Source organism: Chelonoidis abingdonii, chromosome 6, assembly GCF_003597395.2.
Source record: "Chelonoidis abingdonii isolate Lonesome George chromosome 6, CheloAbing_2.0, whole genome shotgun sequence".
Lineage (NCBI taxonomy): Eukaryota > Metazoa > Chordata > Testudines > Testudinidae > Chelonoidis > Chelonoidis abingdonii.
The window spans coordinates 134406724-134425383 of NC_133774.1; the positions used below are offsets into that span (position 1 = coordinate 134406724).

The 18660-nt window shown below is 46.8% G+C and overlaps 1 protein-coding gene across 4 annotated transcripts in view; it reads right to left on the reverse strand.

Annotated features, from left to right (window-relative positions):
* The window catches only part of ABCA1 (ATP binding cassette subfamily A member 1), a 165132-nt gene that overhangs the window by 126621 nt on the left and 19851 nt on the right, over positions 1-18660 (reverse strand). For all 4 annotated transcript variants that reach the window (XM_032773278.2, XM_032773279.2, XM_032773276.2 and 1 more), the window contains exon 2: positions 4488-4631. In XM_032773278.2, the coding sequence (XP_032629169.1) occupies positions 4488-4553 (66 nt within the window). In that variant the 5' untranslated portion in view covers positions 4554-4631. The remainder of the gene's footprint in view (positions 1-4487; positions 4632-18660) is intronic.

Sequence of the window (18660 nt, forward strand, 5' to 3'; positions counted from 1 at the left end):
CTGCCATTCAATACAGGACACTCCAGGCAGAGTCGGGAAAGACTTCTGGATATTTACCATCACTCCAGCTAAACCCAGGCTGTGCATTAAGGCAATGGTGCATTAACCCAAATGCTATCTGCACCTGCCAGGGAAGCCATTCCAGCGGAGATTCCCATGGCTGGCCCTGCAGGTCCAGTTCCCATGACAATTAATAGAAGCTGGGAATCGACGTCTCTTAGGATGCTTTGCCTCTGAGGCTCACAGCACTGCTTCCAAATCACTGCTTGCTACAAGCACACTGTGCCTATTTATTGGCTACAGGCTCTGCTGAAGTGATGTTCATAGGGCGTGGTAGTAACCCTGGAGCTCCATCTTTACAAAGCAAACGGAGGAGAATCTCACCAGTCCCTATAAATATGGCAGAACCTCCTTTAGGGCTACTGGGGTATACAAGCCAGTGAGTGCTAGGGGGAAACAGAGGTGCTAATGGGAACATGCTTCCTGCTGCTCAACCCCCCACCATGGTCCCACTCAGGCATCCCCGGAAATAGAGCTAGGAAGTTCATAGTTGCCTCTAGCTTCCTTTTCTTGGGCCCTCCTGATGCTGCTGGTCAGACTTTCCATTGCAATAATGAACAGGAGGAGTAGCGCTAGGTTATCCTCTCCTCCACAGGACTGAGCACAGGGATCCCTACTATTGTCTGTGGTTGGGCTCCACGCTGCTGAAGAAGACTGAGGCACAGTGGTGGGGGTGGCTTTTCTGAAGCTCCTTGCTGAGAAGGCGGCTACCAACCAGCTTCCCTCAACTCCTGCAGCAACAGGACCCACATGAGCAGAAGCCAAGGGGGAGGAAACAGGAATCGCTCAGAATCCCCACTACCGAGAGACCTGAGCCAGACCAGGGGTCAAACAGAGCTCCCCCAGCTGGCACAAGATGTCTGCTATCCTAGCTCTGTCCCCATTGCATCAAGCTGCCATTGTCACTCACAGATCCTCCGTTTGCACAAGCAATTCTGGTAATTACAGAATTAGGCAGGTAATGGTGCACACCGTGGTGGGTGATGTGGCAGGCTTTTAATGGTCTGAAAACGGGCCAACCGATGCTGATTGGCCAACTTGCAGTTCACTGAAGCATGTTATAATGAAGTCCTTCTCTTTCACAGCAGCCATGGAGCTTAGCTGGAGCTGAGGGTCTACACCCAAGTTCCCTCTAAGCTGCACAGCAGCCTACCAAGAGTTGCACAGGTGCTCAGGGCTGAAACCAGGGAGAGATGCCTCTCCCCCCGGCCCCAGCACCCGAGCTGCTGTCGGAAGAGAGGGCTGGGGGGAGTCATCTCTCCCCGCCCCAGCCCTGGGGCAGCCTGCATCCCAATCCCCTCATCCCTGGCCCCACTAGAGCCCAAACCCTCAGCCAGAGACCTCATCCCCCTGCACCCCAACCCTGAGTCCCCACCCCCTAACCTCTCATCCCCAGCACCGCCACACATCACCTCTATGTTGGTGCACTTAACAAAATTCATTCTGCACATGCATGGGAAAAATAAGAGGGAACATTGGTCTGCTGAGCCTGGCACAGACTGGTTGGATAATGTTCACTTTGTTGAAATACTTGTTTAATAAAGGCATACACAGAAGATAAACTTATGCCTGGGATGGCATTTTAGAAGATGGTTTTGATTGCTGGCTTCATTCCATTCCCTGTCAATCAACTAAGAAAAACTGATCCTCCTCCTTTGGCTTCTAAAGCTCAGTGGGTCTCCCTGCTGCTAATTACATGCATCGCTTTTCATCAATACTATAGTTCCCTTTACAGACGTGGGTAAATAACCCCATCTTTACACATGAAGATAGAGGCACAAGGTCACAAAGGAAGTCTAGACTGGAACCCAGGATTCCGCGATAACGAATAGATGATGTTGCCTCCCGTGGAACATAGATAGCAATGAAAAGCTTCTAAACACACACCCTCAGCTCCAGTCCAGAGTCAGTCAGGGACATAATTGCCATGCACACTCCCAGCATTGGTCTAACTCTGCTCCCACTGAAATCAGTGGGCGTTTTAGCATTGTTGGACATCGTAGCTCCTCTGATTCACACCAGCAGAGGATCTAACTCCATGTGAGGGGCCAGTCAGATAGTGAGATCTAGCAGCATGTCTAGGCCTGCGTACATCTGTCTGAGCCTTAGCTAGCTAGCTATTTGCAGAGGAATAGAGTAGCAGGAGGAGGTGCTGAATAAGGGGAGTTGAATCAGAACAGTGCGTTTTTGCACAACTGTGACCTCTGCCCCTGGTTTTCCTTTTCTTCCCCCTGCCCTGGGAGCAGTCAGGATACTTTGTACTGGACAACTTCCAACAGCACAAAAGTAACACTTGAGTTGCACACGTCAGGCTGAGCTTTGAACCAGCTTTTGCAATGCAGCTCAAACTCAGTCCAACTTGGACGCGAAGTTGTGACAGGAAACGTAGGCGGGTGCTGGCTCATTACAGGAGTTCTCGTGGGATGTAAAAATGATATTTAATCTGTGTCCACACAAACTGTTTTCTGGGTCAGATCTTTGGCTGGTGTAAATGAGAAAGGACTTCAATGAGCCTTGGTCGTTTACACTAACCTCCAGCACAGACAGACAGAGAATTATCAAGCTAGCCATGGGAATGGTGTAATGGGGATCCCTTTCCTCGTTTTTGTTTCTATAAAGTAATATTCTTCCCCTCTTGGTATTGTCACTCAGATCCCACAGCTGGATCATTTGCGAGATAAAGGCCTTGGGGACAGGCACTAAAATTACTCTGACTGAGGCCTTCATTATAAGCTAACTAACGGTTCATTAAAAAAATTATTAGTACTCTCTCATATCCAATGGGCTACTAAGCCAGGAAAACTACAGCACAGAAGCTATCCAGACGGTACCAAAAAATGTGGATTAAGACAACCAAGAACACAGCCCAAAAGAAGAGCCAGAAGGCCTTTTTCATTGGCAGTCACACGGTTCACTAATTTTCTGTATAGGTCACTAAGTTTTTGTGGTATCCTCAGATGTCTAATTACGTCCATGTTGCCCAGTAAACTGCTATATTCTGCATGGTCAGTACAGATTAAAACTAAAACTAAATTCCTTTACCCACCTTCTATTTTGTTCAGAATGCATGACTCTCAGAAGGCCTGGGCATAAGGAATTCTTGAGATATAGGGGTCAATTCCTCAGCTAGTGCAAACCAGCATAGCTCCACAGACATCCATGGAGCTCCGTCAATTTACACCAAGGGAGGATCTGGACCTGTACATGTTTTGCATAGAAGGAGAAATAGGGCTAGAGAGATGAATGGACAGAATAGCACTATTGGCCATGCTGCAGCCCTCTACTCATACGAGCAGTTCTGCTGAAATCAGTTCACATAAGACGGGTGGGAAAACATTTTGGCCTGACGGCCACTTCTGGGTATGGAAATTGTATGGTGGGTCATGAACACCGAAGAAATTGGGGGCTAGGGTGCGGAGAGGGAGAGGGCTCCAGCTAGGGGTGCGAGCTCTGGGGTGGAGCCAGAAATGAGGAGTCCAGGGTGCAGGAGGGGGCTCCAGGATGGGGTGTGTGGGGCGGGTGGGGACTCCAGCTGGGGATGAGGGTTTGGGGGTGCAGGAGGATGCTCTGGGCTCGGACTGAGGGGTTCAGAGGGTGGAAGGGTTTGAGTGCAGGAGGGGTTCAGGGGTGCAGGCAACACTTACCTCAAGCAGTTCCTGAAAGCAGTAGCATGTCCCCACTTCAGCTCCTACGCAGAGACGTGCCCAGGCAGCTCTGCACACTGCCCCATCCACAGGCACTGCCCCTGCAGCTCCCATTGGTGTGGTTCCTGGCCAATGGGAGCTGCAGGGGTGGCACTTGGGGCAAGGCCAAGGTGCAGAGCCCCATGGCTACCCTTATATGTAGGAGTTGGAGCGGGGACATGCCATTGCTTCCAGGAGCCATGTGCAGACAGAAAAGCCCCCGACCTTGCTCCCCAGCAGGAGCTCAAGGGCCGGATTAAAACATCTGAAGGGCCAGATGAGGCCCCCGAGCCATAGTTTGCCCACCCTTCACATAAGGTCTAGAATAGGTGTTCTCAGCCTTTTCTATGGAAGGATCCCCCTAAATGTATCAATACGGGAAGGACACCTGTTTTAAACTGCAGGTTGAGAACCTATGGGCTAAAGGAGCGGGCTCTGTATGACTGGACCTGATGCAGAATGCACAAAGTGGGAGAATCTCAACTACACAGAATTTCCTGGCTTCATCAGCACGCTTGGCACCACTGAGACAGAAAAAGCTAAGGTTAGCTTAGCCTCACTAAGGTCACCTCTACACCTTGCAGGATTGGGTCCTTTCAGAAGCCTAAAATCTGACCATCATATTAATATGGACATTTTTACACGATACATCCTGAACCAGTGTGTCTTGCTCTTTCTTCTATGTCTGGCGGGTTATGAGGCTGCAACTTAGGCAGGCAAACAAAAAGAATGTCTTAAACTTACTGTCTGCCTTCTCCTGTACGTGAAGTTCTTCCATAGCAGCAATCCCAACTGTGTCCAGAAAGCCATCTTCCTTCAGTAAGTCCTGGAAGCTCCCCCTGTGCAGCAGCAGCAGCACATGGCAGGGACACTGTGGCTGGACATTCACTGGAGAGCAAAAATTAGGAGAGGAAAAACTAAGTTAAACAAAAAGCAAACGAACAAGTACCACATTATCATCTCACTTGCACCCACACACCCCTGCTGAACCCAGGGCTGCTGCCAAATTGTTCCATCCTACCCTAATCCAACCCTGCAGACAGCCATGGGTGCAAATGAATGTGGACTCTGACCCATGGTATTGCTTCCTAGACTAAAATAAATAAAACCCACCATCCCCAGGAGGGCAATTCCCCTCCTTCCAGACCATTAAATCTGAAAGCAAAACACAAAACTAGGAGACAAAGTTCTAGTTACTTACAGCTGCTTTGGAGAATCTCTTGTTTCAGGTTAAACCCTATAGCGATCTCATAAAATGGCTGTGTGTGTTCCCCTCCGTATTTTTTTATAATGGTGAAAAAACAGCTATTTGGACGGGAGTTCTGCTATTTTAAAAGCTCCAGACTCTGGCAGCTGCGTCACTCGCAAAAGGCAGGACTACACATTGATCAGTGGCCGAAGTGCCCATAATGGGGGGAAACATTGGGTCAGCCGAGCACTTCTCTGTATGGCACACAGTAGGCATGTCAGGGAATAAGCAATAGCAAATGCATCTATGCTTGATGGCTGAAGGCAGTAGAAAAGCACCTCTTCCCAACCTTGCTAGGGAGGTGTAGTGCTATGCTTGCTAAGATGCCACTGATGCACCTTCCTCAACACAGAGGTCTGATCAACCAATGCTCTGCTCCTTGCAGTCATTCACAGTGGTGTGGAGCGCAAAATGCTCCCAAATCATAGAACATGAGGGTTAGTGCAACCCCCCTGCTAAAAGCAAGACCAATCCCCAATTTTTGGCCCTGAACCCTAACTGGCCCTCTCAAGAATTTAACTTGCAACCCTGGGTTTAGCAGGCCAATGTGCAAACCACTGAGCTATCCCTCCCCCCAGGCAATTGTGCGCATGGTGCATTCTGACCTGGTAGCATTTCACACTCACTTTGCACTGGTGTAAATAACTACACAAGGTGCAGGATAACACAGAATCAAATTCCTAGTATTTATTTTGCTGTCAATTTATTAATAGCACAAAAAGTTAATAGGGTGGATTTTCTATGTTATCAGAGCTCTATCCAGTTATATAAAACACACTGAGCTATAGCTACCTCTCCTTGATATTAGTTACATGGAGAACACACGCTTTTGATAATCTTCGGACACACCAGTGCCTCAGCAGAGTGATTCTAAATTGCATTCCTGCTTGCAAAGTGCAGTGAAAGCATTCCCAAAATTCATAAACAAGCTATGAACATAAAACTTGGATGAAATTCTCTGGCCTGTGTTATGCATAATTTGGCCTTTAAAAATCTGTGAATCTACAAAGGTCCAGAGCAATCAATCAGTTCTTTTTAATCTCGTCAAAGACTAATCAATATCACAAAGCTACACGTCAGTGACCTTCAGATTAAAAACTGGATGAGAAAAAGGTGACATTTTCATAATGTAACTACCAAAACCAACTAAACCAAACTGCTATTATATCAAATTCCTAGGATGACCACGCTGTTGTAGGACAACAGTGCTGCTTAACACTAGCAAATGAGCAGGAGAACAAGACAAAAGGCTCCCTACAAGAACCAACAAGGATCTAAATGAAGTGATCAATGTTATCACATAATCACCTCAAGTATATAGTCAGTATAGATCCATTTACATCATTGGATTCTGCAGGATCTAGAAATGTTCTTCATCCACAGCTGCCCCTTTCCACAGTCAGAAAATGCCTCAGTGCTCTCTGCAAAGGGAATGCCTCACTCTAGATTCCCTCTGGTTGGACAACGCTGCCTCTGACGTTCCAGCTGCACATACATCTGGTTCGTGGCACTCACCAGAGACATCCTAAAAGTGAGGTGCTGACAGGCTCCGCAGAACATCCAAAGGAAAAAGTCTGGCATCTAATGAGGAGGTCAAAGGACAAGCTTTGGCCTCCAAGGACTCACCTCAAACACCTCCCACCAACAGCATGCTTACTTTCCTGCTGGATCACAGAGAGATTGCAGTGTGGCTCTGTTAAGTATCAATGTTAAATATTTCAAGCTGTAACAAAACATAATCCAGAAAAGAAACTAAGTAGGAACATTACCACCCTCTCTATCCACTCATGCTGCAGGGCATCTGAAAGCATTTTCTTTCAGAGTCTCAGTAAGCAATCTGAACATTACTGGTATCTTAATGCAACAGACACGGACTCTCTGTGATCACTAACAGTACAAAGACAACTCTAGTGGAGTGTCCTAGCGACTAGACGGGAACACTTGTTTTTCAAGCATTTGCCACACAGTCACTATCCCTGGGCCATGAATCCATGATTTCCCCTTTCCTAATCCCCACTGAAGCACAGCAAAAAGGATTCATCCCTTTCTTGCATAGGGCCTGATCTTGCACCCATCTTAATTACTAGCAAATGAGCTAGTAATTAAGTAAACAAGAGTTTACAACTGAGCTTAGCCCAGATTCATTGGCTCCAATACTCATGGTCCTACAACAGAGGCAGTATGGAAATTCAAGCAGTATTTTGTGGGATGCTTCTTCTGAGAACTAATCACTAGGTAGTTGGGATAATCCACTTCAGTGGAAAACCAGAGGCCTGGAATGGGAGCAGAGCAACAGGCCCCACTGTCCAGAACCCAGCACTTAGAATCTGGAGGTAAAACAGCAAGAACTGACTTTATTAGGCGCAAGAGATTCCCTCAGCTGAGTGAAACTGAACAGTGGGAAGTTTGGGCCAAAAATCCATAGGATGGACAAATCCAGGACTTGCCAGATAAACTGAGTGCTGCGTTATTCCAATCTGTACAAACCTGTTCACGTCCACCTCTCAGCCATCTACAACTACTAATCTGATGACTACATACAGAGACACCCTGAGTATCTGTCAGACATCAACAGAGATTGGGCAGAACACTTCTGTGCATGCCGAAAGCTGGCTCTGATTTTAACTGACTTGAGAGGCTGACAGATCTGGTTCATTTGTGACAATTTAGGTAGCTCCCCAAATTCACTATTAATGCACCAGAAAATTCCTAGTGGGTAAGAATCTCTGTGCAAAAGGCCCCCCCTCCCCCATCCACCTCCTTCAGATATTTCAGACACTAGTTTTTCCAGCTGTCCAAGGATGAGAATTAAACCACCACCTGCGGGAAGATCCTTGCTATAGCAGACACCACTAGGTCAGCTAGAGTTTAAAGTCCATGAGCATTTCCACCCTCACCTATTTTGATAGGTTTTCAGCACAGCTGTAAAAATCCAGTCCGACTTGCAATAGAGAAGTGCAATGCTACAACAACAGAGTTCAGCCAGTTTCAGCAGGGACTCTATGCCTTTCCCCTTCAAGTAACATTTTGTGAGCCTTTAGTACATACCATGAACCCTAGAAGTACTAAATGCAGGAGTGGAGGCATGCAAGTAAACTTATGTTCTATGAATTCACTACTATAAATTAAATTCTCTCTTGCTGTAAATTGAGGCCGCTCTATTGAAGTCAACAGATAGCCACCCATTTACATCAACAGAGAATTTGGTCCTTTCAATCTACAGTGTAATTTGTTTTTCTATATCCCATATTCTCCAACAAGACAGCAAGAAGTCCCTTAACTCTGGCAGATGGTGAGGTCTGGAGTGAGCTTTATTGTCTACAACTGTCCTGCATACACTCATCACAATGCACAGGGCTTACTACTGCAAGTAATCCAGCTATTCCCAGGTGCAAGAATGAACAGAAACAGGCCACCAGAAAAGATTCTGTGATGTATCTGCATAACCTTCATTTTCACACCCACTCAAGAGATACAAGCTCAACTGCCAGCTCTGTCACAAGCTCCCTGTAGGTCCCTGGGCAAGTCACTTCTCTTTAGTTCCCTCAATGAGACATCGGGATAATCATTCTTCCTTTGGTGGTCTTGCCTATTTAGGATTGTAAGACCTTCAGGACAGACACCGTGTCTCTTACTAAAGTGGCTGTACAGCACCTAGCATAACAGAGTCCTGATTGCAGTTAGAGCCTTTAGGTGCTACCAGAATTCAAATAATAAAAAGAACTGATTGCTACTTGGCGCATGGAACTGGGCTGTGATTGCACATCTGGAGCAGCGTTATTTCTGCACAGAGCATTCTCTGCACAAAGCCCAGTCATGTTAGTAGATACAAGGGACAGCTGAATACAATCTAAGCTCTCTACTAAAGAACAAGCAAGAGCAAATCAATGGTCAGGAAGCCCCTCTGCATTTGATCACAGGAAAACACAAGACTCTCAATCCAGAACTCTGGCAGAGGAGGTTATTCTAGAGAAACGAGCGTATATCAGATTTTGTGTGAATAATTTGGCAGAGAATACTCTGCCTAAGCTCATGCACAGCTCCATGGGTTCGGCTGTGCACATCACTGTTCTGATACTAGCCAAGGTGAGGATGAGAAGACAGATCTCTGGCCACTTGTCTGTACAGTCTGCCCTATCAGCAATTGGCTGAATATCATCCACACCCACCAAAAAAAAAAATCCACAGGAGGGAGCCAGGAGAGAGAAATTTTTAAGTTCCCCCCTCTCACAGCATCCCCCAAATCATTCCACTAGGTGTGTGGGTGTTAACCCCCCCCCGCCCATTAGTGAGTGGTTCATGTCAGAGCTCCAGGCAACTGTACTTGTGTTCTCCCCCTGCGGCCTGCCCAGGACACCGAAGGCTCCCAGCTCCTCATTCATCACTACTCTTGGGTAGAGACCCCAGTTTCCAGGCTGCCCAGCTCCCTGCTTACACTGTGATATTTGCAGAAAGCTATCCTGCCTAAACCAGTGTCTGCACTTTGCTTTCCCTCTGGACTCTATGAACAGTATAATGGCCCACAGTTAGAAGTTACTACACAGCCCTTTCTAACAAGCAAGCAGACATTCTTAAGATGAAAGCATAAGAGAGAAAAAAATTTAAAAACTAAAAAAAATCCTATATGCATGCGAAAAAGCTTATTGGAGATCACCCTAACTTCAACTGTGGTCTCTGGTAGGTGTGAGATCCTCCAAACTCACAACAGGGTTCTCTCTGTGGTTACAAGTTCATAACTGTTTCAGATTAAGAAACAGAACCCTGGCTGGGCAGATCAGCCTTTTTTTTTTTTTTTTTTTTTTTTAACACAAAAATCACTCTTAAAGTGCCAGATAAGAATGGACTTTTGGAACAAAAAGAAGTGTGGTTTGCCTGGAGAATGGCTAAGGGATGGTGAATGTAAATACCTCTCCTGCAGTTATGCAAAACCCCATCTTTTTGTAGCTTAATAAACTTAATATCTCCAAAGGATATTGTAGGAAATTGCCAAATCTGTCACAGTGCAGTCCACAGAACTGTCCATGCCCTTTCCCCAGTTTCAGGGGGTAGCCATATTAGTCTGTATCCACAAAAACATGGAGTCCGGTGGCACCTTAAAGACTAACAGATTTATTTGGGCATAAGCTTCCATGGGTAAAAAACCACTTCCTGTATCTGAAGTGGTTTTTACCCACAAAAGCTTATGCCCAAATAAATCTGTTAGTCTTTAAGGTGTCAACAGACTCCTTGTTGTTCTTCCCCAGTTTGTTCCCTATACCTCTGTCTTCTGAGCGGCTCACCAACCCTACAGAGGGCAGGAGAGATTTCAGAGCAGAGGCCACCATCTGTACATGCCATCTGTTGGACGATCCGGCAGTGCAGCAGAAATCGTTAATTTTAGCGATAAACTATCACAGTGGACCATCTTTGCCATAAGTGCTGCAGGTTCATTGACAACGAAAGGTGTGTTTCAAGTCACCATTCGTTACTGGCACAACACTCCTCCACTGCCCAGAATCAGAGTATTCCGAAGTGCCTCTAACCCAGTCGGCCAGGAGTCCCCAGAGACGGACCCAGTCCGAACAGAAAGCTGTATTTTACAGATTTAGAATTTAAACAGAGAAAAAAGCTACTGTGGCAGAGAATCCATCCCTGCCTCTCTTCCCTCCCTCCTTCCATTCCTGGGGTCTGTACTCAGCAAACATACAACAGCCTTCAAAAGAATCTGTCTGCAAACAACGCAGCTGTTTGCTCTATGACAGGGAAAGACCTTTCCTCTAGAAAATAAATCACTATTTAGACAGGGAACATAGCAAACTAATCAAATCCCAGGGGATCCGGATGTTTCAGAATATTGATAATGGGCTACAGAGCCTTTAACCTATAGATCACCAGCCCTGGTCAGCGGTGACTGACAGCTTTTACCAGCTGATGAGAGTTCAGTGGCCCATGTTAAATAACTTCAGTGGCCTCAGTCCAGTTGTTAGTGGGCAAGAATCCACACCACAAAAGCAATCACTACAGCTAGCAGTTCTGCAGAGGCCAAGGACTGAAGGCCATGGAGACTGACATGGTCTCACCAGGGCAAGTTTGAAGCACACTGGCTGGACAGTATGGGTTTGCACTGTCACTGCTTGTGCTGTCCCTGAGAAGACTAACCCTCCTAAGCAGAGCCATAACTAGCTATTTTTACACCCGAGGCAAGAATATAAAATTGTGCCCCCTCCAGCACTGCCTAGCCCCCCCAAAACACACATCCCAGCACCACTCAGCCCTGCGGAAACACCCACCAGCGCTGCCTGCCCCACAGAAACAAACCCTCCTTCCCCAGCGCCGCCCCACCGAACCAGCTGTGGGCTGAAGGGGTGGGGGAGAGAAGAAACAGCATGCATAGAGTGACCAGATCACAGCAATAAAATAGGACAAGCCCCGTCCCTGCTCGACCCCATCATCACACCCCTCTTCACCCCCTAGCCCCCTGCTGGCTTGCTGAGTCCCTCCTAATCAGTCCCCCACCCACCACTCACCTCCTTTCACCTTCTCCCTCCTCTGCCAGAAACCCCCATGCCCGCCCCTAGAACCCCTGCTGGCTCACTGCTCGCCTCTTTGCCCACCTGCCACTTGCCCACCTGCTCACCCCCTCAGCCCCAAGTATAAAGCCTCACTCAAAGATCCAGGGATCACTATAGTACTGCATGCAGCAGTCAATCAATGCAGTTGTAGATAAATCTCAGCATTATACATTTTTGTATAACTTTTATATGACTTTGTATTGAACCCTGGTAATACGTTACAGCGGGCCCCTGAGGTACCATAATTAAGGTAAAAGAAAAATGTCTTTTTGCTAGAAGTAGAAAAAGATCTTCCCCCCACTTCGTAATCAATTGCCCTGTTGAATGAATGAGGTGTGACTGAGGAAGGCAGCGCATCCAGACAGCTGCAACCCTTGGAGAGGGGCTGGGAGCCAGACCAAGGACAATCAAACTCATCATGTGGGCTGACTAGAGAAGCGCAGACATACTGAGGGCCTTGGGGTTAGGAGCAACCACCTTCCTTTGAGAACACCCTCTTTGCAGCATTGAGACAACCCCCAGCCCAGAGAAAAGCAGCAAAAAGGACCAACAGAGACAGTTCCAGATTTTGAATCCGGGAGATTTGCCTCACTCCAGCCACCGACTCGCTGCTCACCTCCTCACCCCCCCTCCCCCAAGTATAAAGCCTCATTCAAAGACCCAGGGGGGTCACTATATTAATGCACACAGCAGTCAATCAATGCAGTACCTACAATTAAAATACTGAAAACGGATGCTCCCCTCCATCCACCGACTCGCCGCTCGCCTCCTCATGCCCCCTCCAGGTATCAGGGGTGGCAGGTTTATAGAAATTTTGGTTGTGGCCAGAAAACTCAGAGCCTGCCCCCACTCCCGAACGCTGCTCCCCATCTGCCTAAGGCTCTGTGAGGGAGTTTGGGTAGGGGGAGGAGGTCTGGGGTGCAGGTCCTGGGTTGGGGCAGGGGACTGGGATGTAGGACGCTTGAGAGGATCGGCTCTGGGATAGAATCTGGGAAGGAGTTTGGGGACAGGAGAGGGTGTGGGGAAAGAGGTGGGAGTACAGGCTCTGGGACAGGATTTGGGTGCAGGCTCTGGGCTGGAGCAGGGCCTCTGGGTGCAGGCTGTGGGACAAAGTTTGGGGGCGGGAGGGGGTGTGTGGGAAGGGGGTGGGAGTGCAGGCTCTGGGACTGAGTTTGGGTGCTGGGTGCAGGCTCTGGGCGGGGGCACAGGGTGGGATGCAGGATGGGTGCAGGTTTTGGGAGGGAGTGCGGAGGGTTGGGTGCAGACTCTGGGACAGAGTTTGGGGCCGGAGAGGGGGTGGTGGGTGCTGGGGACGAGGGGGGAGGACTGCCATCACATGTGGCTTTCTTCCTCCCCTGCTGCCCCCTGCCATAGCCTCACTGGGGGTGGGGGATGGGGCTAACCCTTGCCCAGTGTTTGCAGGAATGGTGGCTGGGGGCAGGAGGGAGGATCACAGGCTTAAACACTCACCGAAGCCCGAGCAGCTGCTTAGGTGAGTGAGGTCCACTGCCAATGATCCAGGGTCTCCCACCAGAAGCCCCCTCAGCGTCTCCTCTAGGTGGGTGCCGGAGGAGCGGAGGGCTGGAAAGCACGTGTGTTCCTTCTCCCCCCACTCCTGACATGCAGCAGCTGGCTGCCCACTCTCAGCCCTCTGCCGGCCAGCAACTCTTGTTGCCAGAGAGGCAGCAGCAGCCGGGAGAGCCAGGTACCCCTTGGCTTTGCACGCCTGAGGCGGGTGCCTCACTCACCTCGCCCTGGTTACGGCACTGCTCCTAAATTATCTATTCAGCCTCTTGCATGAGCAATGAGGATCAAATTCAGAGCCTACTGAAATCAATGGTTGACTTCGTGGACTTTGGATCAGGTTCTAAAATGAATCTTATCAAACCAAACCAAGAGTAGCCATAAAAACAATTCAAGAGCTGAAAAAAATGTCTTGCAGTAAGACACTTAAAACGTTCAGCCTGTTTAGCTTATTAAGAAGAAGAAGATTGTGAAGTGACTTAACTACAGTGTAGAAGAACCTTCTCCTGGGGAGAAGGTACGGAGGGCTAAGGGGATCTTTAATCTAGTAGGCAAAGGCACAAGAATCAATGGCTGAAAGCTGAAGCCAGATAAAAATGTGCCTTATTTCAAATTTGAGTTTAACAGTGATAGTGATTAACCACTAGAACAAGCTACCAAGTTGAGTCCATCTCTGATGCCTTTCTGGAAGTTACGCTTTAGCCAAACACAAGTTACTGGGTTCAACATAAGGTAACTAGGTGAAATTTAATGGCCTGTCAGATACCGACTAACTGAACTAAAGGTCCCTTCTGGCGTTAAACTCTGACTCAGTGCATGAAATGTCTTTTATTTACTTTCCCTTAAGCAATTCCAGGCTGCATTTGATAAATAATCACAACAATCCTGCATCTTGGCAGGGGGTTAGACTAGATGCCCCTTGTGGTCCCTTCTATCCCTATGGTTCTAGGATTAGCGTTGCAAAGCCCTTACTTGTAGTATTGTGGTAATGCTAGAGCTCCCTGCCGAGATCGGTGCCCCACTGTGCCAGGTGCTGTACATACAAATAGCAAGAGACCATCCCTGCCATGAAGAGTTACCATTCTGAATAAACAAGTCAAAGGAAGTGCTATTATCCCTATTTTGCAGACGGAGAACTGAGGCACAGACCACAGAGAGATTAAGGCCTTAAATCTCAAAAGTGTTTAAGTTTCTAACTCCCATTGGAGGCCATAGGAGTTAGGTGCCTAAATACCTCTGGGGATCTGGGCCTAAGTGACTTTCCCAAGGTCACATAAGGCTCCTGCCACAGACCTGGGAATTATATGCAGCTTTCCTAAATCACAGTCTTCAACCTTCACCATCTGCCTGAAAGCTCTTCAAATCAGATGTCAAATTCCAGCTTCTCCCAGCACAATGGGATACAGCAGCTACAACTAAGAGCTTTTTCTATGTAGTTACATATGTGATCACTGCCTTTAACAGGACAAGAAGTTACCATAACAAGGTGCAGAAATCTGGAAAAAAGCTTATATTAAAACTAATAGTTACAGTAAACTCTTCAACTTTAATTGGACCAATGGACTTAAGGCAGACAGCTTTAGACTTAGTTCTGGTCAAGTCAAGAGAGAAAGAACCGCTAACAGCATGTGCACGCAAGGCAAGCTTTCATTTGTACTGGTGCTAAAATAGTAATGGATTCCATGGCAAAAGGGTTTGTGAAATTCTTTGGGCCAACAAAGGGCTTGGCTACATTAGAAATTTCAAAGTACTGCCCCGGCAGCACTGTGGGAGCGCTGCCGTGGCAGCGCTTTGAAGTGTGAGTGTAGTCAGAGCCGCAGCGCTGGGAGAGAGCTCTCCCAGCGCTGCTTGTAAACCACATCCCTTACGGGTGTAGAGTGCAGTGCTGGGAGCCGTGCTCCCAGCGCTGCCACCCTGATTACACTGACACTTTACAGCACTGTATCTTGCAACACTCAGGGGGGTGTTTTTTCACACCCCTGAGCGCGAAAGTTGCAGCGCTGTAAAGTGCCAATGTAGCCAAGCCCAAAGAGAGAGCTCTGAGCTGCAGTATCCATTATGTGCTCAACAACAGCTCACATAAAGACAAACTCTTGAACAACTTTCCAAAGTGTGCAGCTTTCAATTGGACTGGGCCCTGGGTTTCTCCAAAAGCCTTCTCTAGAAGTGCCACAGAATTGTCAATTTCCATCTGGAGGGCCAGTGGAGATGGGGAGTCAGGACCCCCAGTTTGACAAGTCAGTCAAACAATGGTACTTTGATGGCAAAAAAATACTTTGTGCTTTTAGAACATCTTTCCTTTAATGAAGCCAAGTCAAGTTACAGAGAGTTGTTAAAGCATCACTAGCCTTACTTTACAAATTGGGAAACCAAGACACAGAAGTTAAGTGACTTACCCAGGATCATCCAGTAAACCGGAGGCAGAGCTGGAATACAATCAAAAGACCCCAATTCTCAGTCTCCTGGTCTAAGTGCTAGAAAGCACTATAGCAACATCTACAGCTGATACTGTTATAAGAGCTTTGAACCAACAACCCTCTAGCTGCAGCACAGGACTGCCATCAACTGAACTGACAGTCACTGGAAACAGCTTTCAGAATTCCCAAACGCTAACTTCTATATCACTCAGGTTTTCCATATAGACAAATCCATCCCCCAATTTCCTATACAGCCTTAAAAACTTCATTCTGCAAGAGCTCCCCCCAGCTTAAATCACTGGTTTGTATTTGCAAAATGAACAGGAGTACTTGTGGCACCTTAGAGATTAACAAATTTATTTCAGCATGAGCTTTTGTGAGCTACAGCTCACTTCTTCAGATGCCTAGAATGGAATACACAGACAGGAGATATTGTGTTCCATTCTAGGCATCTGAAGAAGTGAGCTGTAGCTCACAAAAGCTCATGCTGAAATAAATTTGTTAGTCTCTAAGGTGCCACAAGTACTCTTGTTCNGGTGCCACAAGTACTCCTGTTCTTTTTGCGGATACAGACTAACATGGCTGCTACTCTGAAACCTGGTTTGTATTTGCAGCTCTCCTTTTTGCAGCACATCCAGGCAACTGCTGACTCAGCAGGCAATAAGGAAGCGTTTAATCACACAATAATTACTCTTGGTTGATAGTTATGGGCAAGATCCTCAACTAGTTTACATCATTTCATGCCAGCTAACAATCTGGGTCTGTGTGTGTTAATAAACATATCCAAGTCTTGTTCTCTAATGCTTAAAAATAAAAACAAATTCACATTTTAACCAAGACTGAAGTGATTTGCCTGCCACCTTAATAGTATGCACTTTTATTGCTGTGAAAGTCAAACAATGAAGGCAGCTTGAAATTTAAAAAAGGAAATAAAGCTTTGCACTAACTTGCAGTGTGTATGGTAAGTTTCTTGTATCCTTATGTCTCACCAGACTGGAATTTTACAATGTGAAGCACAGTGACAAAATTACAGGAAGTTGCTTAAATAACCTCAGTTCACATAGTGATTTGGTCTCTCTGATCTAAACAAAACTCCTTGGCTTGATGCCCAAATCACTTTAATAGGATCCTTCAGGATATATATGTCCAATGAAAGTGAGTGGTGGGGAGGGGGAGAATGTAGTGGGGAGGGCAGGGCCAGGATGTTCGGTTTTGTACGATTAGAAAGTTGGCAGTCCTAACCATTGGGTTACTAGTACCTCCAAGTCTTCTTTGGAGGATGCCCTTATTGCTATATAGCAGTTTCTCACCTTTTCCTTTTGGGATCTTCCTGCTGACATAGCATATCAGTAGGATCAATATCAGTGGACTGAGGGCTGACCCCTGGTGCCATCTGACTTCTCCTTCAAAGGGACTTTTAGTTCCAAAACATGTTCAGCATACTCATTCAGTTGACATTATTAAATCCTCAGACACTCTATTTCCTCAGCACTGGTGTGAGCAGCCTCCTGTCCACTGTATCATGCCTTTTCTCGGCCTGTAGAATCCCAGATGCAGTCCTGTGGTACTTAGCCGCTTCCCTTTCTCATGCCAAATTACAAACACGGCATCTGTGGTTCCTCATCTTTTCCTAAAACCCAACTGTTCTTGTTCAAGGTGGGGTTCTACCATCCTCCTAGTCCTGACGTCCAAGGCGCATTCAGTAGCTTTACCTCTATCCCTCAAAAGTTTCCACAGTCATTGATGCTTACCTTCTTATATACAGGCATCAGGACAGACTTGCACCAATCTCTGGGAATGTTCTTGTCTTGCCATATGGCTTTAATGTTCATCCATTTCATGCCTCTCTTGCCCAAGGCTTTCACCAGATCCAGCACCACATCTCTCTGCCTTACTATTCTTCATTATTTGGATTGCATGTCTCACCTATTCCTCCATTATGTCAGGCTCAGGCACCACATTAGGATCACATGTTGGCAACTCTGCCTCATTTAAAAGACTATCAAAGGATTGTTTCCACCTTTCCTTCACTTGTAAATGATGAACAATACCATCCTCCATCCATTTGCCTCTCATTTTTGCAGTGACAGATATTTTTGCAAGTCAGCTGTGGGTAGTTTACATGCTCAGCATACAGGAAATGTAGGGCATTCTCTTGGGCCTTCTTCACTGCCTCTTGGCAGCTCACTTTGCTTCTACTAGCAATCAACAGGTTTGATTGCCAGTAGAAGCAAATGGCACATCTTTGTGTGCCATTTTCTTGTTTCAGTTGCTATCTGCACTTCATCAGTCCACCACTGCTCCTCCCTCCCCCTTGGTTTTCTCCTTCTGTATCATCCACAAACCTCTTTGATGCCACGCTTCATGTTCTTTGGAGATAGTTCCACTCTTCAGCCAATGACAAATCTATTTCCGGATAATTATCATGTACTGCTTGCAAATACTTCTCTGCGCACTTCCCCTTAACGTCTGTACTTTAATTCTGTTTCTTTTTACCTTAGTTCCATTCTCGTCCAACATTCAGCTGCAGTCTTTCCCACAAGAGGTTTGTGCTGCAGTACTGCCATCTTGCCAGGTGTCACTTTGTAGTCCATAACTCAACTGAGATTTCCTCAACACTGTATTCATCTGGCTTTTGTTTCCACCACTGTCATATGTGATTAAATGGCTCACTGTGTTTTGGAACCATGTATCGGCTGTCATCCATTAATTAGCAATATCTAGTAACACTTTCTCTCATTCATAGATTTTAGGATGAAATCTCCTAAGCACAGTTCATACCCCATGTGGTTTTTGCTCACGTGCGTATTTGTATCACAGAACACCAACAACAGCTCCTTTGGCATTGCTGTGTCTGCAAGTCTTGGAGAAACTCCCTTTCTCTATCATATTCTTGCTGGGGGTGCACACTTATATCACAAACAGAGGGTGCTCTTTAACTTGGATTCATATAGTCTGTCACACAAAAACCTTCAACCACCCTTCTCAGCTCTCCTCTGATTACTAGTCAGATTCCATTATCACACCTTTTGTCATTTACATAGACAAATGTCATAATCGAAGCCCAACTCTTTCACTGTGTCCCCCACCCATCACATTTCCCATAGGCACAGAACATCAATATCAGCTTCTTCCACGCCTTTTACCAAACTGGATACATTCAGCCTTGCTGCTTT